We start from the raw sequence: 27,685 nt of genomic DNA, 5'->3' as shown, positions 1-27,685 counted from the left end.
ATACTATTTACCGATGAAACGTCGTCTCTGCGCCCCTACTAAAACAGCTGGGCTCTATTTCTGTTTTTTTTTTTTAACAAGCTTTAAATACATGTCAGCTTACAACATTTCTGCTGCCACTACGCAGGTTTGTTTTGTAATCTTTGCCACCAGCAAAATACATTTTCAAATCCTTGTAAGGTGACTAACAAATCATTATTATTGTCACGAAAATGCAGTATGTTCACCATGTAGCATGCTGTAGGCTAGTGAATGGTCTCTGCCAAGACTTCTTCTTCCTTTTCTTTTCCTTCTCCTTTCGGCTTTGTCTCTGCCAAGACTGTTGAGAAGAATTGGCTTAATCAATTTGCTTTTTGGAATACGAAAATGTCGTACTAATACTTCCTCAAACGTAATCACAGGATGGCTGTATCTCACAGTGGCCTGTCCTCCATGGTAAACAGTCTGGCCACTCTCCTCCGTAATTATGGTGAGTTTTGGTGACAAATGCACACGGACAGGATTAAATATCTAAATAAATGAATATCTAAATATCTGTCAGAGTTGGAGGAACTGTAGTTATTTCTACTTATCAGAGGCTGTGAATCGAATTTACACTTGACGCAGGTGGCAGTGGGCGTAGTTACTAACACAAACGTATTGGTGCAGTTTTTTTCCCACTATATGCTTTAATGCTGGCAGAGGGACTTAAACACAGTGTCTCACAATTTTAAAGTTGATACTGATTGCATTTATATTTGCCAAAAATTATTATGATTAATATATTAATCATTCTATTTATAAGGGTGAGTAAACTGATAAGACATTATAAGACAATACTTTATTGATCCTCATAGGGGATTTTTTTTTTGTCACAGCAGCACAACAATAACAATGAATATGAATAAGCTTCTAGGCCTTAGCTAGCAAATTTATGATGCTCATTTAACCAAAATTAAAATTACGGTCAAAATTTATAATATCATGAAACTGTTTAATAGTCCTTATTTAAGATTTATATTTTATTATGAACAGCTTCTGAAATTCTGGGCCTCTATAGATGTTTGTTCAAGTTTTTCAATTAACTTTTTTTCCTTTTACTGTTGTCATTAATCAACATTTTTGTGGGAGAAAAACGTAGGAAACTATAATTGTCAAATATTGTAAATCAACCTGCTTCTCAGCTGGTCCTTAGAGTACTGTTTTTGTTACTATTTATTTAGAATGTAAAATGTAGCCTTTTTTCTGCCTTTCAGGTGACTTGGTGCTGGATGGTAAAAGTACGCTCACCCTGCCTGCAACCAGTTTACAGCAGCTAAACAGGTTGTTTGAGCTGCATCTGCTGTCCAGGAACCAGTCGCATGGCTTTCTGGCGCTGCCTTCCCACCCTGCTGACACGTCCTTCCTGTTGCAATTGCAGTTTGTTTTTGACATGTTCCAGAAGACTGTCTCACTTAAGGTGTATTTTGACTACAAGTCTTTATGTTATGCTACTATTGCAAACTACAGCTTTGTTGATTGGGTTTGCCTTCAATAGTGGTTGGCATTGGTTTTCAGCAGAGTGCCCCCTGGAAAGTAATATACAGAAAACAGTTGAGCTTTGTTATATGTGAAATGTTCCTATCAGCTCAAATTTTGAATGATATTCCGATATCACAGGGGTTTTGAAGTATATGTCTTCAGTTGAAAAAAATGATTCAGGATGAAGTTTAGTTCATTAAGTATTTGTATTTATGAATGTGTTTATGAATGTAATCATACACTCTGGAGTTGAGGTGTTTAATTCCCAACCTGATTGGGTATTATACATATGAATTATGCCATGTTTCTGTTTTTGGGGTATCAGTACAGCTTCATGGAAAGCGGGCTACAGGGAGAGAAAAATGTTTGGGTGGAAAAGCAAATGTATAGGTGTCAAAATTGTGTTGAAGTGTTGAGATATTTTTTTACTGATTGCATTTCAGCTTTTTGGTACTTTTGGCTGCGTTAACCCCCTTCCTGATAACCATCTTCCTTCTGGCTCATAACTGACAGGAGCTGCACCAACACATTCTTAAAAAGTTCTGAAAGTATTTGGTCCTGTTGTTTGTCCTCATGCAGCTCATCAACCCACCAGGCACTCGACTTCAATCGATGGTGAAAATTTTCCCTTTCAAATCTCTCAAGTATCTTGAGGTACATACATCTTATGTTCTTCCTTGTCTTGTTTTCTTTGTAATTGTTACAAATTTCCCTTTGAAATTGATTTGTGTTTTTGACTTTTAAATTATTGTTGATAGACACAGCATTTTGACTATAGTTTTAAAGCAACTTCTCTTCATGATTTAATTATTGGGACATGGCATGTAAATAGTATGCGTAAAATTGTGATATATTTAAATGGCTTTGTTTTCAGCTACTGCACTTGTTAGCATCCGATTATTATGCTGCTTGAACTATTCAAATCCAAATAAGATTCCTGTAAGATGGTTTTATTATGCAGCTCGTTATTGTTCTCTGAGAGATTAATGAATTGTGGCCACTGTCAGATGAACCTTTTTGTCATAATTTGTTCCTTTTCCTCTTCTCAAACTCTGTATGCCTTTTTATTGTTTTCTCCTCCACAATAGCTGAAGCGAATACCCCCTCACTGTCTGGAGGGACTTAGAGCAGTTTATTCTCAATTGGAGGTCTTTACCTGCTCAAAAAGTCTCGGCACCCTGGAGGTACGATTACAAAATTTGTCAGTCTTTTGACCATGAGTGGTCCATGTGCCTGGAAAAGAAAGAACAAGTCTTGATGGCGTTCTCATTTGTTATGCAGGAGCTGCTTTCCCTGTGTGGTGGTGACCTCAGCTCAGCATTGCCTTGGCTGGAACTGCACACTCTTAATTTTAGCTACAATTCCATTGCCTGCCTTGACCAGTCACTAGTAAGGCGAACAACCACACATAGATGTGTAATTACAGATGTCTCAACTGATGTTTCTTGACTGCAATGCCTCTACTTTTCATGCACCAGAGTTTACTGAATGTCCTGAAGTCTTTGGATTTAAGCCATAACAAGATTCAGGAATGCGCAGAATTTTTAAAAGTAAGTACACTCTCATGATCAAGGATTCTCAAAACTGAGCTTAATGTCTGGAATGGATTGCTTTGGAAAATCTGAACATTTAAGTGATAACATGAATTTGAACAATAAAATTTGGTCCTGCATTTACTCATGAAAAATGAAGTCAAATCACAAATGGTTACCTGTGGGCTAAAAGGCATTAATGGAACTTTAGAGGGTTGGCATAAAGTTATACCTGAAATGTAATTATGAATTACTCCTGGTTGATTACTTTGATCTGGTTTATTCATTATATTTGTTGCATTCTTCCCATCACAATTTAAGCTAGAGTTGCAACAAATGAATAATTACAGGCAACAGAAAACCTGCTGAGAGTGTTTTTCTTATTCAGCTGATAGGTCTATAAAGAATCGGAAAATTGAGAAATTTTGGTCACTGGTTCCCAAAACCACTTTAAACAAAAATCCACTTCCCAAGCTCAAGAAATGATCATTAGGAGTTTAGCCTGAGATAGTCTGAACATGTACAAAGAACAAATAGTGAATATTCTGATAGAAGGGTGTTAATGTTGGAACTGTCAGACAAAGGCCTAGATGAAGACCAAAGCAGAGATTTACGCATGTAGTGAAAGTTAGTTCTGCGGTAAAGGAAAAGACAAAGCTTAGGAGGTCAGCATGCTTGGTTATGTTTCTAAAATTGATTTCTTACCAGCTCTAGATGACTAAAAAGATTACTGTGAAATACTGTAATTTTATTGTTGTAACTTAGACCAGTTACTTGGTCAGTTTAACAGATTTGTCTCAATTTAATGTGTGTGTTTGTTTAAGAAAGTGAAAGTACTATGCTATCAGGTTGTCAAGTGTCAACCATAAGTTAGAATATCTGAACAATGTTGTATGTATATATTATTTGACAATATTTACCAACATACAATTATAACTGAGATAAATGCTGCAGCCCTCAAAGTCAAATCTACTCTCAGAACATCGACAAAAAGGGACGTATTTTTGTTTGGGCCTGATAAGATAAGATAAGATAAGATAAGATAAGATAAGATAAGATAAGATAAGATAAGATAAGAACAACTTTATTTATTCCGAAGGACATTGTTGTGCCAGAGTTTCAAGCAAAACATAACAATAATAGATAATAGTAGGAAGGAGGGAGAATAAGAAATACAATAAAATATAAAGTGTCAAGTGATCTGTGTCATTCCATCTACATTCCTGAGAGTGATTCTTGGAAAAGAAGTATTGAAATAGGTCTGTGAATACTGATATTTTCTTTTGTTTCTGCTTGTGATAATTCCTAATTTTCTTATTCCTCTTTCTCTCATTTCCTCACTACTTCCTCTTAGCCCTTGAGCGATTTGGAACACTTGAACTTGGGCTACAACTGCCTGCAGAGGGCACCACAACTGGGCATGAGTTCCAGGGTGAAACTTCACATACTCATCCTCAGGAATAATGAACTGGAGACGATAAATGGTACAATAGACCAAGATGCCAGAAAGAAAACCATCCAATGGCTTACACCCTATTGTTGTTGGCTTCCAGACTACTGTTTTTCATCTAAAATCCTCTTGTTCATTATTACTTACCAAAGACCCAAGTGGAGTTATTGGATACTAAGTAGAGGTTTATCTCACAGGTTTTGATTTTGTCTTTATTTTCTATCTTGATTATCTCCTTTGTGAAACAGGTGTGGAGCTTTTGTCATCACTACAGCACTTAGACCTGGCTTATAATTTTCTGTTGGAGCATTCACAGCTAGCTCCCCTGTCTCTACTACACTGCCTGAAAACAGTAAGTAGAAACATACATTGATATATACCCAGAAAAGTTTGTGATATTCACTCGGTCGTTTCAAAGCTTGTGCTCAGGTGTAGTTACATGTCCAGTGTGCAAGATAAATATTCACATTGAAGTTTAATGTTCTGCCCAAAGCTGAACCTGGAGGGGAACCCGCTGTACTTTCAAGAGACTCACCGCATCTGCACAGTCAGCCATCTCTCACCAAAAGCTGTCAAACTCAGAGTGAGTAACCTCAAAAGCAAAAATTGACATGTCAGCTGTATATTAAATTGATAAATGCCAAAGTATAAAAATAGAAACAAATGAATTATAAAGCTTAGCTTTTACAGTTTCTCCAGTAAGGCCTTGTTCTACTTGTGTAACTAAATCCTTCTGCTGTCTAGTGGTCTGAATGGGCGCCGCACATCCCCCAAAAGTACTGCAATATGTAGAAAACAGGTGACCAGCATGACAATAAAAGAGAAAAGGCAATGGCCTGGAGAATTTAGTGGTAAACTTTAATTAAAATGATGAAGATACTACTTTGAGTCATATGAGCAATTGCAAAACTTTGTCTAATAAGTGAACAGAAATGAACAATAAAAAAATTTAGAATGTGTTTCGCAAGGAAAACAAAAATACAATTTACCTAAATTTCCTTAGAAAAGCAAAATGTTATTCTTGGAAAGATAAATAACAAGAAAAGAACATACTTTTGAATTCACAAATTTAATGGGGGAAAAGTATGTTATTAAGTAAAAAAAATTGCAGACATTTAGTGAATATTTCAAGGGACGTTAAAGTACTTTATCAAAAGACATTTTGTCAAATCTCCATCCATTTTTGTTTGGGATTTATATGGCAATTTAATGCTGAAATAAGTGAATAATAAGTAAGTAATAAGTAAGTAATAATGCTGAATGATATTCAAAAGTATCCAAATATTGGCTTTTAGAAGGTATTAAAAAAACAGGTTAATACTATGTTCAAGAATACTTGATACATTTCAGATGTGGTTCTTAACTTTGACTGTTTATGGCCATTACTGAAGGTTGTTTGAGGCACCACTCATTGGCTGATACAGTACAGAGCAACAATCTAATTACTATTTTTTTCAAGAATTGATTGTTGATTGCAAGTTCAGTATTCATTTATATCGATAAATGTTTGTTTTGTATCTCAGCACACTTGTGTTGGGTATTAAATCAATTAAATCTGATGCAGCATATTGTTAGATGAATTTTTATCTGTACTTTTTTTAAATGTATTTATTTTGTGTGTGCATGTATTTTGTGTGTGCATGTATTTTGTGTGTGTGTGTGTGTGTGTATGTGTGTTCTTATGTGCATGGATGTTTTATAGAATGTGTCCTTGTGTAAAAATGTCTTCTAAAATCACAGAATTGTTTTTTGTGTCTACCAGCTTAAACTTGATGGAATACAGCTGACCTCCTCAGAGTTATCAGTACGTATCACTGTCAGAATATTGTTAATAGTACAAATCTTGTCTGCGTATTATTGTATTATGTCCAAGTTCATTGTGAAAAGAGTTTAGAGTACAAATATTCATATGGTTTGTTTAATTTACAATACTGTAAGTATTTGTTGCAGTTTGGCAGATGTGCTTACTTAGACCTTTTTAAATCATAGGTCCTACCAAAACCAGGGCAGATGATTATTCAGGCCCAGACATCTGTTCAAGTTGGCCATCCATTGGAAAGAAGCAACCAGGAGTTTTCCAGTGGAGCAGGGGAGCTAAGTGATAGTGTTTCAGTTGGGGAAGTGGGAGTCTCACACCTTCGTCGGAAAAAATCCAGGGTACGAGTCAAAAGAATTGCAAGATTTTTAATAATCAGTACATTTTTCTTAGGGCACAGCAGTATCCAAAGATTCTGCTCCACCCAGACTGTTGACTTTGTCAGATAAAGAAATGTTTTTTTTGGGGGGGCAGTTCTTACTTCTGTTTCACTGATCTGTATTTCAGAGTAAGGTGAAGGTGCGGAAGGCCAGCATCTCTGAACCCAGTGATACAGATTATGAGCCCAGAGCTCAGTCCTCCATGATGGGTTAGTTATGAAACCATTTCTATTTGCAACAAAGCTCCAAATGCATGAATTTCCTGTCTTTCGTTCGAACTGAATGTGATAATATTCAAACACTAATGCTCATCTAGATATTAAATGACTATAAAATTCTAAAGTTTGTTTAATTTCTCCTAGACATTATACTCCCCCACCAGCAGGAGATTGAACGCATGTCCAGCTTCAGAGAGCAGCAGGGTGACAATTGGCTGCGATTCAAACACCATCTGGATGAAGCGCCATCCTCCATAACCTCAAATATCTGTACCGTCCAGCTTGCCCCCCAGCAACCACACAGCGTCCCAAACAGTTTTAATACCTCCCAATGTGCAAGCTCCACAGCTGATCCAAAGCCATGTCCATCATCCCTTGAAGCTTTAGAGATTCTCCCTCCACCGCTTCTCTCTTCAGAGCCAAAGTTAGAAAGTTCTGACACAGATGCAGAGCAGGATACAGAGTCAACATTACAGTGGCCTCACCAGACAGAGTCCACCTTGGAAGACAGCATGATAAATAGTCAAGAGGTGACTCACAGACAGAGTCCAGAAGCCCAGAGCTTACCGAGATCAAAGATTGGAGACATGGGGGAAGAAGTGGAGGAGGACCTGGGAGGCAAGACATTTATTGAAAAATAAAACATCTTTAGACATCAACATCAAGAATTCTTGACAGAATTTTTCACGTAATGTTAAAATGTCAGAAAAAAATTAGAAATTTTGTCTTCAACAGTACAATAGTCCTCAAAACCACCCTACAGAGGTGCAGACACAGGCTGTGCTTAATATTACAAATCTTACAAACCTGACATGAATTTACAGCACAGCTTCTCTGAATTTGAAATCGGTTATGAGTTTCTGTTGTTTTCCTGCAGTGGACCTTTGTCTTCCCCTGCTTGTGGGTGTACTATCAGAAAATGAAGGATCCAAAGAAGACCAGGGTCAGAGGGGTCGAAGAGAGATATTTCTACGCCTCAAACAGGGCCTGATGTTGGAGGTGGATATGCAGCAAGGCCAGGAGAGATGTCGCCTGGAGCTCGACAGCTTGGCCAGGGTGGAGACAACTGAAGCTGCCTGGAGACGAGGGGTGAGGGCTGGAGGCTTTTGAAAAGAAGTTAAAAAGAAGAGAGAGGCCTTGAAAATGGGATTTGATATCAAGTGCACATCCCAGTTCTTTGTCAAATGCCCAATTGTTTTGTCATCATAAATGCAGTAAGATGAATTCAACTACAATTTTACAATGTATATAGATTTTTTTGCAATTACAGTGTGCACAAAAAATGTCACTTCAAAGTTTACAGCTTAATTTTTTCAAGCAATATAATTACTCCAAACAATGACTATACAATGCATAGGGGCTGCTCATTTTACTTGGCCTCAGAAAACCTGAATAGAAATAAAAAATAGAGCTGCAATAGTATGAAGATAGTCATATTTTTTTGAGAATTATTTCTAGATATTTCGTGCGAAGTATTTGTATAACAACGAAATAAGCACTTCATAGCAAATATTACTTTACGTAAGGATGTGAATTAATATTTGCTCTGAATGAAGTGCTTGATTCTTGAATGATAAATTAATGAATAACTGCATAGTGCTTACCATGTTTCAAGTTTAGCATTAATTCTTCTGTGTTGAATTGTGCTGCCATAAGATCAATGTTTATTGCCTCATTTTTTACTAATTTCTTATGCCTAAATCTGTAATTTGGCACAAATCATATTATAAAGCTGAATGAAAGTTATTTTTCTCAGTTAAACCTTAATACAATTGTGCAATCACTTCACACTGCATGAATTATTATATGGGTTGTTTTGGCTACGTGTTTAGAAGGACATTGAACAGAATGAATGAGTTCACTCATTAACTTAGTCCTCATGTTCATAATATGTACGTATTTCTTTGTCTCAGGAAAAAGAAGAGATTCTTCCAGCTGTGGAGCTGCAATTCCACTACATCTGCAAGGAGAAGAGAAGGAGATGTTATGTGCTGCTAGATGATGAACCACAACAGGCCCTCAGAGTAAATGGCAGACACAAAACCCCTCATAGGCACTTTTATTTGGACACACAGACTAAAAAAATTGTTAGGTTTATCTCACAAATGATGTGACAAAATAAAACCCCGGAACATTGTTAGATGTAAAAATCAGTTTTATGAGAGGTTATATGAGATATTTATGTACACACCAACGTCCTATCACAAGGACAGTCGCAACAAAGCCCGTCCACACACTGCAATACCGCTCATCTCAATTCTCAAATGTGATATCGCCAAAGGTATTTGGTACACTACCATTTTAAATGTCCGGTCTCACATTGTATATTACCCAAAACTTTGCCACAGATGGTGTTACCACAACACAAAAGAAATTTGGTTTCAGGTTAGTGGTGAACTGTCATGTCATTATGTTATTTATTTCTTATAAAGTGCTTATTGTCATGGTTGCACATGGCAACAATAACATTATCCAAGCTTGCATAGCTTGGATAATGAGCGCACAGAAGCACTCAGGAATCAGTAAAAGCAATATTGTCAGTGGGAAATGTCTTAATCCATTTTTGTCTTTGTATGTTTCTACTTGATGCGTTGTTCTTCTTTACTTGCTTTGGAGAAAACGTGAATATCATCCATCATTTGTCTTGTCAAATTGTGTGAGAATAGACTATTTAAAAGACTATAGACTCACTACCATAAGACCTCTTTTGTTCTTCATTTGTTTCACTGGCACCTCATGACCACCTTGGTGAATTTTACCTTTTTCACTTTGTATCTAAGTTCAGATTGTTATTATTATGTTCATACTAGGCTCTCAATGAAGTCCTGTCTCATGTGGTGGAGGAAAACAATCAACGAGATGCCAAACTCCGCCCCGGCTATGTTCATCTGCAGTGCCTCCGCTGCAGGTCAGAATTCACTCTCCAGGGAGACGGAAGTGAAGAGGAGGAAGGAGGAAGAGGGAGGAGGCAGGATCGTGTGGACCAACAGGATAAGGAGGAGTTAATGGACTATAACAACCGCAAAGGTGACAAAAATGAAATATGTTTTATGCCTTCAAGCAACACTGAAAGATCTTGCCAATGTTTTTTGGTCTAAGAAGCATCTGTTGATAAGTCTGTCCATCTTAAATGTTAAAGGCTACCAGATAAATCAAGAAAAAATTTAATTTAATTTTCAACTTAGGTCCATGCAAAGATTAATGCAGTTGCTAAAAAAGAGAGGCATGTAAAAATAGCTGATCTCTATAAATCTCTCTGAACATGTTCACTAGAAGAAAACATGTCATAAAAGTGAAGTATTCACTTAAGCAAGATAATAGAACTCAGTTAAAAAGGTGAGTGTCTGTCTTCAGCCTCTCCTGTAAAGTAGAGCCAGTTGCCTTTCCTCAATGTTGAGATTGTGAATTCAACTTTTGACGAAAAACATAACTAGTTAGTTATGTTTTTCTTCAAAGTTTTTGAAGATTGTTGTGCCTTGTGCTGGACATTACAAACTTGCTTTGATTATTATTATTTATTTATTTTGTATTTTTGAATAGTAGGTAAATACCACAAGTAAATTTTAATTATGTCCAAAACAATCTGGGGAAAAAAAAAGGTCAACAAGGAGCTATATCAAAAATAGAAGTGATAAAGACTTAAACTGGCAGGCACGAAAGAAATTGCTTAACATCTGAAATGGCACCCTGAAAATCTAGAAGAAGTTTGTAAGCAGTTGCAAGAAATTACCAGGAAAGTCTTAAAAAACATTTGGATTTATTTTAATTTTTTATGGAATTTAAAATTCTATATTGCAATTCATATTTTCATATTTTTCTTTTTATTGAGATTCAAATTTCACTTCAATACAGAACAGACAATCCAAATTATGCTGGTTCTGCACTTTGAATCCATTCAAAGTCTACTCCATTATTCCTAATCAGCTTGCCCTGTTGTTGGTATTCGAAAATGGAAAACCTGGCAACAAAGGTCTATCACTTAACAACCCTGTACTTTGTGTCAGGTTCCTAATGGTGTTTTTCACTGGGTTCCAAATTTTCTCAAGGCTAAATTTGGGTTCCAGCCACAATGCAGTGATGCATCCCAGGTGTTATCTCTTTTTGAGCTGCCGGTTCACTGAGTTTCCACCTCTGTCATTACCCCAAGACTAATAATACAGTTTGCTCTAGCAGCAACCTCACCGTGATTGGACCAAACCTGACATTAAGGCATGCACTAGCATGCACTTATACCTGTAGAGAGTTGGCTTGTTCAACAAATGTTTGGAGGTTTCCTCAATGGCTTACTTAGCCAGTGTGGTGTAACTTCAGGCAATGAATTCTGTATTCTGTAAAGGAACATTGTTTCATTACTATACACAAAAACAAACAAATGTTATCATGTTTGTTTTCTCCCTGAATTATAGCCAATATGACTTGAACTCCAAAGAGAAGAGAAGGAGATCGTGAATGTTATGTTAAATAAACAAATCTGCACTAGAGATTTTTTTTTGAAGCAAACTATCAATTTACAAAAGAACAGCTAGTTAATATGGAAATGGGATTGAAATGTGCTCTTAAGTCAGAAATTGTCTAGCCCCTGTTTGGGGTCTTAAATCAGTCAAACGTGGTTCCCAATTGTTCACTACGCAGCACCTTGAAAGAAAATGATGAAAACATAATTTTTGCTCTTTTGTCTTTACAGGAAACACTGATATTTGTCCTGAATGTGGAAGTGACCATGTGGTTCAGTTGGTCAGTCAATCTCCTCCGAGTAGCAGTACACCGATCCCTCAGCCATCATGGCCGAATGATGACTTAGACCATCTCAATGCCACCCCAAGCACTTGCATTGCTAATAATATAATCAAGGTAATGTTTTCATTCCTGTCTCTTTTTATCTTCTGTAATCTATGCACAAAAAGCATTGGATTCTGCTCTTACTCTATTTTTTTTTTCTGGCTCATGGCAGGAGGAGTGTACTTATGTCAGTGTCAGCAGCAGTCCCACTCAAGAGGTCTGCACAACCACCAATACTACAGAAGATCCAACCTTCTTTTCGGCCCAGGGAAGTTCCTTCTTTATAGGCGAGGATCAGGGAGAAATCTGCAGCCTGTCTTACAATTCAAGCTGCCAGAGTAAAGAAGATCTTGCTGGCAGCTACCATTACACAGCAATTAGTGCAACTCCACCTAAAGTTGAAGCCCAACCTGCAGGAAGAGTGACAGTTGGTGGGTTTACTTCAACTTTCTTCAACTGTAATGTAACATGTAATTTGTCCAAAATAGGGAATGCTAAAAATTATGTTGAGCTTAAAATCATTATTGCATGGTTGACAAATTCCTGGCAAAAATGTTTTGAATAACATTTATTTAAAACAAAATGCTGCAACATACTCAACATATACCTGCTGGAATCCACAACTTTTTATACACATTTGCCTGGTATAAATGCAAAGAAAACAGATTTAGTTTTAAAGGACTGATTTTTCTTTATCAAAATAATTCCTGACACTGTTTTTTGGTGGCATTGGGACCTATCGTTGCGGAGCATTGCACTAATTTCCTTTCTTTGCACGTGGGGTGTTTTGTCTTCAAAGATGAGTTGCTCTTAGTGTATCTAATACAACACTGCGGCTTTTTAATCTGACCTCTGATTTCCCTTCCTTATAATAAAAGTTGTCTCATTTGTTTTGCATGGAGACATCATTAAGTAAACACAGTTTGTGTTCATTACCTGAATAGTTGCCATTTTTATGTGCCTCCATGTGTTAGGGTTGTTAGGTAATCCTGCCTTAATAAAATCTGAGACAAATGATCAAGTACAAATGTAAAACGCCATGCATTACAAGAATTGTTTTCAGAATTTTTAGAAGAATTTAATTTCTATTATTCCCTTTGTAATTTGTATTATTTGAGAAATTTCCCTCTTTTCCACAGTATACTGCTCCAGCTTGGACTTTATATCAATGTTGAACAAACAGTTGAAACATGACTTTGTTTACATGTTTGTAGATGATTTGGACCTGCTCTCTGGGGTCCAGGAGGTGGTGGACCATCGGTTGAAGCTTTTCCTAGATATGGATGTCTTTGAAGAGGAAGAGGAACTTCATTCTTTTCTAAAGGTATGTAGCCATCAAGACTTTAAACAACCCTATAACCTGTGTTTTCTAAAAGTAGAGCCCTGAGTTTGTCATGGCCCAGCACTGAGACCATAGAAAATTCAGTGGTTACAAAAGATATTTATTCAAAAGAAAGGAAATGTACTACAATTTTCAAAATTGCTTATAGGATGTTAACTGTGAAACAAACAAATGGTGAGGTAAAAAAAAATAATGAATTACAGGTGGTACTCGAGTTACAGCGGAAATCCGTTTCTGCGGACCAGGATAAGGCAATTTTCAACACGAGTGACAACCACCAGTGACAGCCATAGTCACTTACCTCACCCAAAACACCCCACAGTCATACATATACAACACCTCTCAAACAAACACAGCGCATGTTTGTGAGTTCCACTGCACACACAAACAATTCCTCTGTGCTGTTTGAATTTTCTGCTTTTCTGCTTCAAGTTGAAAAGTATTTTCACATTTTTATGGGATTACTGCTGTAAAGTCAATATATTCACTATCCCTCCTCTGTACCCGACCGAACAATCTCAGTCTGGCTTCTCTGACCTTCTCTCCAAACCATCTAAGATGTGCGTTCCCTCTGGTAGACTCATTCCTGATCCTTTCCATCCTTGTCACTCCCAAAGAGAACCTCAGCATCTTCATCTTTGCAACCTCAAGCTCTGCCTCATGTCTTTTCTCCATTGTCACTGTTTCTAGGCCATACGGCATCTCACCACTGTATGGAACGCCTTTCCTTTGATGCTGGCTGATAGTGTTCTATCACATAGTACCCCTGACACTTCTCCACCCATTCCAACCTGCTTGAACCTGTTTCTTTACCTCTTTTCCAGTCTACGCTGCTATGGACTGTTGACCCCAAGTACTTGAACTCTTCCAACCTCTCGATCAACACTCCCTGTAGCCTCATTTTTCCACCGGGGTCCCTCTCATTCACACACATATATTCTGTCTTGCTGCGATTAACCTTACATAAAAGTGATTGTACGCCCTTTGCTACCCCTATCTTTACCTTATGCTGTATCTCCCTGTAGTCTTGTCTGTTCTCTTCGGTCCCCTCAGTGTCCCACTCCTTCTTTGCTAACCACTTTCTCTGTATATACTCCTCATTCCACCACCAAGTCTCTTTTTCTACTTTCCTTCCAGATTACTCACCAAGTACTCTCCTACTTGTGTCCCTGATAACATGAGCTGTAGTTGTCCAGTTATCTGGAAGCTCTCCCTGACCACCTAGAGCCTTTCTCAACTCCTCCCTGAAAACCATACAACACTCCTCCCTTTTCATTGTCCACCACTTTGTCCTCTGCTCTGCCTTTGTCCTCTTGATTTTCCTTGTCTCAAAGAGTTGCATTGTATTCAGAGTGTCAGGCGACACTCTCAACTTCCACTACTTTCCACTTCCACTCCTTTGCATGCCATATATGTATATATATAATTAATTATATGTATTGTATTGACCGCACACTTATGAGGCGGTATTATTTCAACATTCATTCATTCAAGCAAACCTGCCAAAATTACTTGTGTGTATCTAATGACTGTCAGGGCTATTCATTCTCTGGAGGAGATTAAGATATAATGGCGCAAAACTCTGTTTTGACTACAGTTAAATCAGAACAGTGCTTGGACTATGATTTATTGCTCAGACTAGCTGTGCAGTTCCTTTGGGGGGGATTGTTTATTTGTTTTTTTTTTTGCTCTATTAATCCCTTGCAGGCAATTGTTCTATGCATTTTAACTCATTGTGGATGAACCACAATTGGTGTTATTACCAGTACTCCTTTTATGATTGTAGCTTTTTAAAGACCTTCCAAAAATCCCTCCCTTGTAACTGTGTATTTCAACAGCTTAGTGGGTGGTGAAAACCTTCAGCTCTGCTGCACTTCAACAGTACTTTCATCCCCCAAGATGTTTGTATTTACTTTCTGTTCTGAGGGCTCATTTAGACCAGTTCCCTCTACCTTCTGGAGCCCATTTTACCTGAGTCTCCTGTCAGTCTCCTTTGTTTAAGACCTCTTTGTTATGAATCTCAACCTATGAGGTCTTTAAATCAATTATGTGTTACTTTGACAAAGATTACCACAGCAACTGGAAGGAGGTGCTCGATTTGTCAATTCGTCATGTTTATGTTTCTATTTATCACAGTTTCATTTTGACATTTTGACTTTCAATGATATTTCTTCAGATTTCAATTTTGGAAAGATTTTAATGAAAGAGAAACAAAAAGGAACTGTTGGAATTATATTTGCTCTTCATTTGTTTCTATTTTTATTCATTCATTTTTTTTTTTTCTGGCTGCTCTCAGACGTCCGCCGTCAGATATGGAGAAGACAGGGAGCTTCCCTCCTTGCTGGTGGTGTCAGATAAGAGAATCTATCTCCTTGAAATGACATCTGAAAACAAGTGAGTCAAGGCTTTTAAATTACGATCCCTTTTTTGGCAAGTTTACACGATTTTATTGTGAATCTTGTCAAAATTAACTGTCCTCTGGGATTAAAAAAGTGTATCGATCAATCAATCTTAGCAATCTTATCTGTCCATTGATAAGCTGTTATGGTTTAACCATAACAGCTTAAACCATAACAGTTTAAGTTGTTATGGTATCGACTTAAGACCATCATGTATCAGAGATCAAGTAATTATTTTATTTCTCTGTGAAGGCTCTCAATCATCCAAGTCATGGTGAATTCTTGTTGAAATCTTCTTGTAGCAACTGGACATATTCATGTTTTATTTATTTATTTTCAATTTATTGTCTTTTTCCAGTGTGAATTACCCTTTAATGCAGTTTTGTTATGCCCAATATTGTGTCCTCCCAGCAAAGGTCAGCTCTCTGATTGGCTTCAGAAAAGGGACTACCACCCAATCCTTGAGCTCAGCTATCTGGAGGTGGGTCTTGGCTCTCAGAGCATCCATATGGAGTTTGGAGATGGAGGCGTTGCCTACACCCTCCTTGTGAGAGACAGTATACGCTGCAAACAATTCTTTGGCATCTTGACAGGTAAAAGGAAACACTGCCAGACACAAGCCAAGTTGAAAATTATTTCTGTTTAACGTATGGAAAAACACATAAAAGGACGTTTTTGTTTATATGAATTTAGTCCAAGTTCAAGAAAGAAACTCGTTGACCCTCTTTTATCTTCATTCACTGGTTTTACCCGTTTCATCAAATATTTTGAGCAGGGCTGGAAGCCACACACATTTCCCTGGACTCATTTTATTTCCAAAACATTGTAGCCTATAGTTGAATTCCTGCAGTAGGTATTGGAACAGCATTTTCCCCTTACAGGCATTTTACTGCAAATGGAAACCTAACCTTCTCCCCTCTTCAGCTAATATTATACCATATGTGTGCATATATGTGACACATATATCAGCCCCCTCTCCCCTGTTTCTGGTTAAATACACCCTGCCCAGAATTACTGGTTTGCAAACAAGGACCAGAAATTGGAGAAAATGCTTTTATTAGAAAGGGGCTCTCTGTGAGCCCTGGAATGAAATATTGGCACATTTGTAATGGTTTTGAAAAGCATATCAACCACACTCTACTTGGTATTTTTGGGAAAGTGTGAGAATATGAGGTTGTACAATATACATATTTATTTTTTGTGTTCCTTGTGTCCTTTAAGTTCGGCCCAATTTTAGTGAATTTAGCAGCTGCACTTTTTCAAGGCAAAGCAGCTTCATCTATCTCATTTTAGAAATTTTGGGCAATTTAAATATTTTTTTTAGGCATTAAGAAGCAAAGATTGTAAAAAATGGTCTTGTTTTTTTTTTTATTTTAGTACAATGTAGAAAAAGTGAATGTGCAAGCAAGAGGTAAGGATGTTTGATACCCAGTTTTAAAGTCTTTGTGTCATGGGTTACAGGAAAGCTGATATATTTGGGATGCAGTTGATTTTCCACACATGGAAAACATGTGAAAAAAAAATTCTTTCATGACAGAAGAAGTGAAACATATTAGACAATATTCTTTTGTCCGACAATTCTTTTTTCAATACTCGCGAGAGACCAGCACAAAATAGATATCCCTTGGAAGGGCTGAATTAAGTTTTGGATCATGTTCCTGTTTATTGAGATTTATATATTTTTGATTTGATGTTTTCTGTCTCTGACAAAATTATTGCTAAAAATGTTTGGAATCTGCAGAATTTCAAGCCTGGTGTTTTCATTCAAAACAATGTTATTATCATTACACCACTAAAAACTTCATTAACATAAAAGTTATATTAAATCATTCAAAAATAAAATGCATGATTGTTCTATTGCCTCCTATTAGTGTTTTTTTAAGATCTTGTGCATAACAACATTGTCAGTAACCTTTCAGTAACATTTAATTATGATTTTAAGGCCTAAATAATGTTTATTACCAGACGTTTGCTAAACATCTTTAGAGGCTAGATCTCAAAACAAACTAATTTCACATTGTCTTCATTTATCTGTCCAGCATACAAAACACTGATATGTAGATTTTATTTTAAAATGTCTCTTCAAATGAATTAGAGACTGACAGAACAAGGGTAGTGATATAAATGAGACCGAAGCACCGACTGGGTTAAAAACATTCCTCAGCCCATTGCCTTCTCTAACTTTGTGATCTTAGACCACACCTTACAAAGTCATCCTGTTGTCAGTGTCCGATGTCTTTTTTATTGTTTTTTGTTTGTTTGGTGAACTTACGCTGACACACATAGACATGCATATACATAGCAAAGGACTCTTATTTTTGAATTCACCCCAGGGGTAAACAGATCATTACAATGGGATATCGAGGCCACACTGATACAGTAGTTAGTTATAGCTGCACTAAAATGGGATATTTATTATTTATTCACAATGAAGTATACTTTTTCCATAATCCTCCTTTACCCTACCCCAGTGTTTTCCACTCTCCTCCTTTTACCATTTCAGTGTCCCTGTAAGTCCTTTTGAAGTCTGTCTCTTTGACCTTGACTGTGAAGCAACACCTCAGATATCCCCTCTGCCCTGCATTGTTGTCAAGTTCAATGACATGCCACAGTGTGTGAATGTGGAGCATGACCCAGCGCATTATGTTCCCAGCATTTTCTCACCTAGCCATTCCAAGGAGCTGCAATCTTATACCCGCAACCAGAGATCCCTCTTGGTGTTCATATCATAGAAACAAAATTAGAAGATGTAGTCCTGGATTGAGTTTTTCTCTCTCGTTCAGACCTCTTTCTATCAATGTTTGTCTGTTTTTTTTTTTTCTTTTTTTTTTTTCTTTTTTCAAATCTTTTACATTTCTGAAACACTCAAGGGGATTCCTTCTCATTTTTATTTCTCTTTGCACATATTGATAATGTTTAATAGTGTTGATACACTCAGGGTCAATACTCGGGGTCAACCAGTCATGGTCAATACTTGTTCGAAAAAAGATGTACTTTTTTCAAACAAGTGAAAGGATATTTCTATTCAGTTTGTGGGTGATCGTCACACCGATATTAATCATCACTACTGTTTCTGATTTATTACAGCAGATCCTAAAAGGTTAAATCCTAACATAATGTATATAATATAATGCTATAATGTTTTTCATAATCTGCCATGTAACGCCTTTGCTGTAATCCCCAGGTTCGAAAATGCAATCTCATTAGGCCAATCAATATTAACAAATCAAAACATTTTTAGTTATTTTGGAAAACATTGATATGCTTAAAGCTCAAATTTGTCCCTTTCTGTTCCTGGTCTTATTTTGTAACCAAAGCATCCAGCTCCATCTAAAATAGAATCAATGTCAGTTCTACAATTGACTTACATTGAAAAATGAATGCTGCTTCAGCTATTTGGATCACATCTTAACTGTATTATGATTTTGATAATATTACTTCTGCAAATCCTACAAAAATTGTCAAAACTATAAACTATCTCAAAGATTAACTTGATTTATTTTTTAGTTTTTGGTACAACCTTTAAACTTTCTTCCTATTCTTTTGAATAATTCTATAAATATAATATACAGCAACCTAAGGGGGCTTACGTTGAATAAATCATTATACGGATATATTAAAATAAATGAACTGATATTTATATATAAAGTTTAAAAAAAAAAAATGAAACACCCTGTTGTCCTTTGGCAGGATCTAGCTCAGTAGTGCAACATTCTTGGTTTGAGGCATGGAAATTTGTTACTTTATACTTTTCCCTACTTTACTGTCATCCTGGGTTGAGTACAAAGGTCCATTGTCTGAACTTTTAATACTGAACCCTGGTTTACTCTAATTGTGAATTTAGAAAGTGTAAAATAGAAAGCAATTAAGTGTTTTATCATGTATGATTAATCCCTTATGTGACTTTGTGTAATGATTTGGAATGAAAAGTCCCGCAATTTGTCTTTGTTTCTTCAGAGATTGTGCGTGAGATGGCTCACAAATCAGACAGCAAACTCAAGTCCATCTGCACCACAAGACTCGATCCGAAGCACCACCTCTGGTATGCTCCTGGCTCTGTTTTCCTACAGTTTAACCGGGAAACCGAGAGAGAACAGAACATTCCTGATATTTTTTTTCTCATTTTCATGCCAAGCCTTAAAGGCCAAACAGTATTTGTTCTTATTAGTTAATGGTTGCTGTAGTGTACATGGAAAGATTACTAATGCTGCACATTTGTGGCACATCTTTAGTTAGTTACAATAATTTTTGTAGACTTCATTTCGTAAAACATCCACACTAAATTATCTGGTATGCTACATCGGAACTGGTAACATGAATCTACTCTACCACACCTACAGTTTATCAATCAAGTAGTGTTTGTTATTACCACTGTTGTTTTTCTTACAATTTTTAATTATTTTTCATTAAACAAACAGCCTGCCAGCACCCATAAATTGTATCTGCATGCACTTTATAGTTTTATGCTTAGTGTTTATTTTGCACTTTATTGTTAAATGCGCACTTGATCATTATTTTATTATCTTCATGTCACCATGGGATGGTGAGAAGCGTCTTCTCGATTCCTCTGTATGTCCCGTACATGTGGATAAATTGACCATCAAGCTGACTTTGACTGTTGACTTTGAGCTCTGTTTACCATTGGGATGTCAAAAAAAACAGCCCCAGTTTTTCAAAGGCAGAAAGAGTTCAAAAAGTATTACAACTGATTGGGTTACAATATGTATGCCTCTCTAGAATACCTCAAAAGAATGGAACTAAGAATAACATGAAGTTAAATGAAGGTTTTTCTTAAGGATAGATGAGTAAATGTGACATGCCAGGAAAAAAACACACTCTAAAGGTCAGTAATCAAAAATGAAAACGAATGAAAGAATTCATTCAAGGGTTTTGTGGCAGCTCTTCTAGAATACACTTCAACTGTTTATGCAACCCAAATCCTGTCACCTATTATTAGTCACTTATCCTCTTTACATCACAGTTGCTGTAAAATTCCCCTCATGTCGTAGCAGCAGTTCCATTTAAGATGCTGCTGTGGCCAATGACCTCACAGTTCCTGCCGACCACGAGCCAATGCTATGCCAGTTTACATGGGACAGGACAGTTTTCTGTCAATGTTTTGTTGTAGAACGTGAACCCTTTTCTGTCTTCTTTCAGGTCTCTTGTGTCTGAAGACATTCAGGCAGATGTAGAGGATGGCCAGATGCAATTTTTCTACATTCTGGCTTTCATCTTACAAGGTACTATTTTTTTTTCATCACAAAATCACTTTTGTTCAGAGAATAGACAATGTAAAAACAATGTATCTCTATTTTCTATTCCTTTTGAGGACTTCAACATTAAGTTACAAAACACTTTACAAATTCATGTGACCAAACAGTTAGAGATGGCTGAAGTTGTGATGACACGAGAAATTGCTGGGATATTGTGGAAGTGTAAGGATTCAAGTAGAAGCAGTTCTGCAAAAGTGCCTCTTAAAAAGGACAGGTTTGTGTTAACTCCTCTGGCAAGTAATTTCTCGGGTATTTGGCCTTATTCCTGGAACGATTGACTGATTGACTGAATTGGAGGACCCAAAGTGACATTCAAACTTGGAAGGGGGATTTAGTCGGTCAGTAATACAATCAGGTGCCAAATCCTGATATGTTAAAAGTTATAATTGATTAAATTAAACCTTGGAGATAACTCAGGAGAATTGCACATCTTAATCTGCCAATATTGTCAATAGCCTCTTTTGACGACATATTTTTTGTTAAATATTTCAATAACGGATATTGAATAACTATTCAAAGTGTGAAAAGTAGTTGCTTTTTTAATCAAATAAAGGCAACAATAATTTAGTGAACATAGATAGTAGTATGATTGTGTGACTGAGAGAAACCCAGGTGGAACAGTGAGGCTATAGCGAGTGGAGATCAAGAATTTGGAGGATTTTAAGAACTTAGGGCAAGTCCAGAGTAGCGGCGAGAGACAGCACATCTTAGATGTTTTGATGAGAGAGTCAGAGAAGCCAGACTGAGATGGTTTGGTCATGTTCAGAGGAGGGATAGTGAATACATTGGTCGACAGATACTGGAATTGGAGCTGCCAGGCAGGAGGTCTAGAGGAAGACCAAAGAGAAGATTTATGGATGTAGTGAGAGAGGATATGGAGGTAGCTGGTGTGGGCGAGGAAGATACAGAGAATAGGGATAGATGGAGAAGTTTGATTTGGTTTGGCAACCCCTGAAGGGAAAAGCCAAAAGGAAAAGAAGAAAAAGACAGTAGTATGATTAAATATTCTATCAGTCAAACACCACCATTCATCTCACACTGAGAAAGATCAAGCTGATATCATGGAAGTCACACAGCTCTTAATTTTACCATACCATTTCATACTTGTGAAACGATTTTCATTTTCAGCTGATAGTGGCTTCCTGTTTGCACACTAGCTGAAATGTGTGTAAAATTTCCTACCAGTTGGATCCAGTGACCCACCATTCTGAAAAATAATGATAATGATAAAATATTCATAACATGATTCTGTATACTGTTACCATTGTTGTATTATATGATTCAATGCATTTGTTTGCTTCATTTAAACTGCAGCAGGGTTAAACTAGAATTAAAGTTAAAAACAATAATCTGGTTACTGACCCATAGGATTTGATTTAACTCAGGATAAAACTTGATTGCATTAGGAGGCAGGGATGTTTGTTTGTAGAGAGGCTGACCATGGGCATCCATCCAAAATCAGCTTTGTCTTGAAGGCTGTTGTACAACATGTTGAAATCTGTGTGATTTGTACACGTGTAAAGGTGTGACAGAGTTTCTTTCTGGCTCTCCTTCAACAAACTCTGCTAATGGAATATGGCTTTAGGATACATAGCCTTGCATGTCTGTGGAATTTCAGACGGCTGTAATTTTAGCATGTCTAGATCTGTCTTGTGCCATTGCTACCTTTGCATGCTCGTCTGAAAGCCGAATTGTTGACAGGAAATTTAACGCCAAAATTTGTCTTAGTACAAAAAAGTGATTTGTAAAACTCTAAATGCCACTCATCTGTGACAAAACACCATTTTGACACTCAGACAACTTAGAAAATTCAATGAAAGCAGTTCTTTCAACAACAGTGTGTCATCAAGTAAATCATTTCCCATCCAAAAGAAATAACATAGATTTTAGTACAAAAACCTCTAAATTAGCATTTCTGGTCAACACACGTTTATAACATTTTTATATTTTCACTTCTAGAGGATATTTGGATGCCTGTGACTGTTCTGGCCACCAGGGAAACTTTGTACCTGCTCAAAGAGGATCACCAATGGAGGAAGAGCTCAAACAACCAGGAAGTCAACGACAGCATAGGACCAACCAGTGGGAGTTTTACTGTGTTGGAAACATTGCCGATCAATTGTGTGAGCTCAATCAACGTGTGGCCTTCAGAGCAGAGCAGGATAGATATTAAGCTTTATGATGAGGTAAGTTAGTGTTTTCTCCAAAGAAACTGTTACTGACTGAAATTCTGTCATTACTTTTTCACAAGGCATTGTGTTGTCACTCCACACACATAAAAAGAAAAAGATAATGAATAATGCCATATTGTCATTGTTGGTTGAGGGGGGTGGAGATGGGAGGTGGGGTTGTACAGTCGGTGGAGCTGCCATTTTTGTATTGGCTGGACAGGAAATTGAAGATTTGGGAGAACTAGTGCCTGGATGGAAGAGTTTCTGAATTATGGGTCTCTCTTTCAACACAAAAGTTAGCCAGTGTCTAAGAGCAACAAGGCCAACTTGTTGGTCCAGATTAAGTGTCCTCTCCTTGTCCTTGAGAGCTTTAAGCCATCGAGGAGCCTACAAGGCTATATTACATACAGCTGAGAATATGTTCGTCTCTTGACAACACAGAGTTCATTATATCACAAATAAGATTGCCCATCTATAACAATTTTCTTATGTCGTCCTTACAGCATCTTTAGATCGACTATTAATTTGGAGTTTAAAAGTTAAAAATACTGCCTCAAGATTCCTATACTTCTAACAAGGAAAATTTCAAAATATTTGCTGTCAACAAAGAATCTGTTTTTGATGTAGACTATCAGCAGGCTTATTAATCATGAAACAGGCATTAATATTTATGTTGCTTGAATTCACCAAAAAAAATTTTGATTCTTACAACTTTTTATTAACTTAATTGATTTAAGAAAAAGGTACTCCTATCAAAATCGATGCCAAGCTTAATTTAGGGCTTACTAAATCATGCTTCAGGAAAGAAAACTGTCGTTGATAAGAGAATATGGTAAAAGACTTTAGGACTGAAGCTTTGGACTTACGGGAGAAAAGTTTAGTGAGTGAATCACACCTGGAATTGATTGCAGGTAGACTTGTCTTTCCATCCTTATGTACTCAGGTTATCTCCACAATACTGCTGTACTTGCTAATTCCTCAATAAGCAAAAACCTTTTCAAAAGATAGAAATCCCTAAAGAGCCATGATTTGTCTGGATTTGCCTGAAATCCACACATGTTAAAAACTGCACTAAGCTGACTGAATCCTCAACTTGTTCACCTTCTCTGCAAACAAAACCGCAACAATGAGTCAGAATGTCTCTGAAATAACACACGATCTCTTCAACTAAGGACAGTAATCCAGAGCAAACTGCTATGTTTTCACCGGCAAAGCATGTATCCTGTCATACTTTCCTGACTACTCACAGGACTATTGTCTGACAGTTTTTCAAAAGAAGAGCCAAGCTACTAGCATGATAATAAGTGCAATGCATATTGTACAGCTGTTTGTTGATTTACATTTCACTCAACAGCTCAAACTTTCCCCCTTCCATTCATTCTGATTTTCCCCTAAATTTGTAAATACTGTACCAATCACAGCCAGTTCTCTTGAACAAGGCAGACTTATCAATACTTCTGATATTTTCTGTGCTTATGTTATTTTCAGTTCAAATGTCCCTTATTTACTTCAAATTCCTTTTATCTTTAGTTGAAGACCTAAAGGCTAGACATGGGTCTTTTCATTAAGCACTTGCATACTTGACAATCTTCCATCCATCCATCTTCTGTCACTTATCCGGAGTCGGGTCAAGGGGGCAGCAGCTGGAGCAGCAGCTGCCTCCGGAGCCCCACAGGTCAGAAAGGCCCGATAGGACTCCTACTTCAGTTTGACAGCATCCCTCACCGCTGGAGTCCACCAGCAGGTTTGAAGGTTTCCGCCCTGACAGGCGCTTGGCCGCATTACGGCCGCAGCTCCCGTCTCCCGCCTCAATGGACATTGGAGCAACAATAGAACATGGCCCATCTGGACTCAATGTCCCCCGCCTCCCTTGGGAGGTGGTTGTAGTTCTTCCGGAGGTGGGAGTTGAGACTCCTTCTGACGAGGGACTCTGCCAGACATTCCCAGCAGATCCTCACGTTATGTTTGAGTCTGCCAGGTCTGACCGGCACCGCTCGGGTTCATATCGGCTGGTCCTAATCACGCCTTTCCAAGTTGCCCACGTGAGCATTGAAGTCTCCCAGAAGAACGAGGGAGTCCCCAATAGGAGCACTCTCTAGCAGCCTCTCTAGGGATCCCTAGAAGGTTGCGTAAACTGAACTGTTGTTGGGTGCACAGCCACAATCAATAGTTAGAACCTGTCCCCACACCTGAAGGCAGAGGGAGGCTACCCTTTCATCCACCGGGTTGACACCCAACATGCAGGTGGAGAGACAGGGGGTAATCAATATGCCCACACCTGCCCGACACCTCTCTCTGGGGGTACCTCCAGTTTTTGCCTGTCCAGGCAAGGAAAAACTGGGTCCACAGTCTTCTTCATGGGGGTCTTCTAAACCACACGTTGTTTGGTCCCGCACCTTGGACCTATTTGCCTTGAGTGACTGTTCCAGGGGCATAAAGCCCCCAACAATATAGCTAACAGGATCACTTGGACACGCAAACCCCTCCACCATGGAGCTTAACAAGCTTGCAGTCTATTCGCTGCATGTCTGGCACATATAATCATAGTTGATCAAAATTAACCTTAATTACTTAAATATGCGGTTTCTTTTGACCAGACCCATCTGTTAAAGCTACATGGATTTTTATTTTTATATATATATATATATATATATATATATATTTTTTTTTTTTATATTTTTTATTTATTTCATTTTTATATTTTTATACCTGACTTTTGTCTTACTTTGTTGATGATTTTTGTAGGATGGATTACAAGGCAGCAAAATTAAAAGGGCTTCATTTTATTGACTGTGTTGGTGACACATCTTGTTCAGACACAGATAAAAGCACATACCTGAAATATTATGAGTCTGCGAGTGATACTTGCAGTATGTGAACAATGTCACAAAATGAACATTACTTATAGGACGTATTAGGAATTCAAGGATATCTTTTTTTTGTTGAAATTTTATGCAATTTAAGTGTTCTATCGATCTCACATCTAGAAAATGTCCATATTCTTGAAATTGTACTTTTTAAGACCTTAAAACACTTTATAGCCTTGACTTTGACACTTTATATTTTTATTTGTATTTCTTATTCTCCCTCCTTCCTACTATTGTCTATTATTGTTATGTTTTACTTGAAACTCTGGCACAACAATTTCCCTCGGGATAAATAAAGTTATTCTTATTCTTATTCTTATTTGTTGACGTCAGACTTTTTAGATTTGTATTTATGTTTGGATAACCACGTTTTGAACTCCACCTTTTTTTGTCCCTCAGATGGTGAAACAGGAGAAGACATGGTGTGTGCGCTCGGAGAGTAAGGAACTCCTCCAGGGTCTCCAGGAGTGGGTCAGAGTACAGTGGGAGGCCATGTTTGGTGTAAAACTGCAAACAAGCCTGGAAGACTAGTGGCCATAATTTCAGAGGGCCCCAAAAATTGTGTGTGTGTGTTTGTGTGTGTATGTGCCTCCATGTCGTAAATGAAGAGTGATTGTTTCTTTATTTCTCTGCACTCAGGCTGCTCCCATTAGGCTTATTGCTTTCATGCGCTTTTGATCCAGACTTATTCATGCGGCTCATGTGGGCCTATAAAAGCAGTGGTGGCATGATGTTTTCTTTAGTCAGGCAGACATTTGAATCGGAGTGTGCCTTGTTTCATTTTTTTTTTTCCTCAAAGGATCACATAGCATTCTGAAATCACTGTAGCACTGCAATAGCAAACTACTATGGGACAGATTTGTGACTGAGCTTTGACAGTATTAAAGTGGGAATGGAAATGTGTGTAAAATGGACTTAAAGGAAGTAGGTCCCCCAGCCCTATTTTTCACAGAGCCCTTTATCTCTGACTTTGGGTTGAGAAAATTTTAACATCAGTTATGCAGAAATAAGCCTGAGGTTGAACACACTGTTATCAGGGGTTACTTTGCACTATTTTCTCCTATATAGGCTGTTGAAATGCACTAGAATTCTAAAAAGTAGCTTGTGTTTGTCTCTTAATAATTGGAGCAAGTAATGATGTAAGTAACATGATGATGTATGATGATGAATGATGTAAGTAAAGAGCAAGTAACATGGGTCTTCTTTTGATTATAACAAAGCATCCGAAAAATGCAGTGGATCTATATGGCTGCTCTGTTGATATTGTTTCAGGTTCATGATTTTATAATTCAATTTGTCTATCATCTTCATTAAGTGACACAAACAAGATGCCTTGATCACTGTCAAGTTCATTTATAGCAACCAGTAATTATCTTGGCCACATTTTTTCATTAAAAATTTTGATGCAGAATATTATTTTATTTTTCTAAGAATGTATACAGATGTTTGTGTATGTATGTATGTACTGTATGTATATATGATTCCTGTCTTTGGAAATAAGAAGTTACTTTTTTTTGCACTTTTAATGTTTCTTTTTTTGCTGCACCTAAAGCTTTTTGACAAAAGCTAAGCACTTCCCCGTCATTTAAATCATTATGAGAAGTAAGCATCTAGAATTTTACAGCCTTGCGCTTGATGACAATCCCCACTGGTGAATTGCTCATGTTGTGAAATAACTCATGACAGCGTAATCAACTGTTTGAAACCCGATTCGCCCACAAACATCATCAGTGCCTGTTGTTAGGCCTGCTATAATAGTATCAGTACCATAAAGGTTATCAAAATTATAACAACAAACATTCCCACGCCCATCAAGTTTGCTCAAATTTTGAACAGAGAGATATTATGATTTATTTATTTTTGTTTTGCTTGCAGGCCGAGGTGCTGTACTTGAAATCCATGACCCAGGGATTTAAAAATATAACTTAAAGAATCATGTTTGCTTTCTCAGACAACTG

The 27,685-nt window shown here is 37.3% G+C and overlaps 1 protein-coding gene across 1 annotated transcript; it reads left to right on the top strand.

Moving 5' to 3' along the window:
• stk11ip (serine/threonine kinase 11 interacting protein) lies at positions 1 to 27,246 on the top strand. The gene is made up of 26 exons (XM_086148355.1): positions 1 to 127; positions 402 to 469; positions 1,236 to 1,438; positions 2,080 to 2,154; positions 2,589 to 2,684; positions 2,782 to 2,889; positions 2,979 to 3,050; positions 4,387 to 4,516; positions 4,731 to 4,834; positions 4,976 to 5,065; positions 6,245 to 6,286; positions 6,472 to 6,639; positions 6,806 to 6,887; positions 7,041 to 7,514; positions 7,774 to 7,985; positions 8,810 to 8,920; positions 9,707 to 9,923; positions 11,581 to 11,747; positions 11,848 to 12,106; positions 12,890 to 12,999; positions 15,314 to 15,411; positions 15,828 to 16,009; positions 19,374 to 19,458; positions 20,574 to 20,656; positions 22,649 to 22,875; positions 26,127 to 27,246. The coding sequence occupies exons 2-26, from the start codon at positions 403 to 405 to the stop codon at positions 26,256 to 26,258; spliced, it is 3,594 nt and encodes a 1,197-aa protein (XP_086004481.1). The 5' UTR covers positions 1 to 127; position 402; the 3' UTR covers positions 26,259 to 27,246.
• The last annotated feature ends 439 nt before the right edge of the window (positions 27,247 to 27,685 follow it).

Source organism: Fistularia commersonii, chromosome 6 (genome assembly GCF_037954325.1).
Source record: "Fistularia commersonii isolate RoL2024-O1a breed Wild chromosome 6, RoL_Fcom_v1.0, whole genome shotgun sequence".
Classification (NCBI taxonomy): domain Eukaryota; kingdom Metazoa; phylum Chordata; class Actinopteri; order Syngnathiformes; family Fistulariidae; genus Fistularia; species Fistularia commersonii.
The sequence above is the reverse complement of the archived record's forward strand: the minus strand, read 5'-3'. Positions and strand labels throughout refer to the sequence as shown.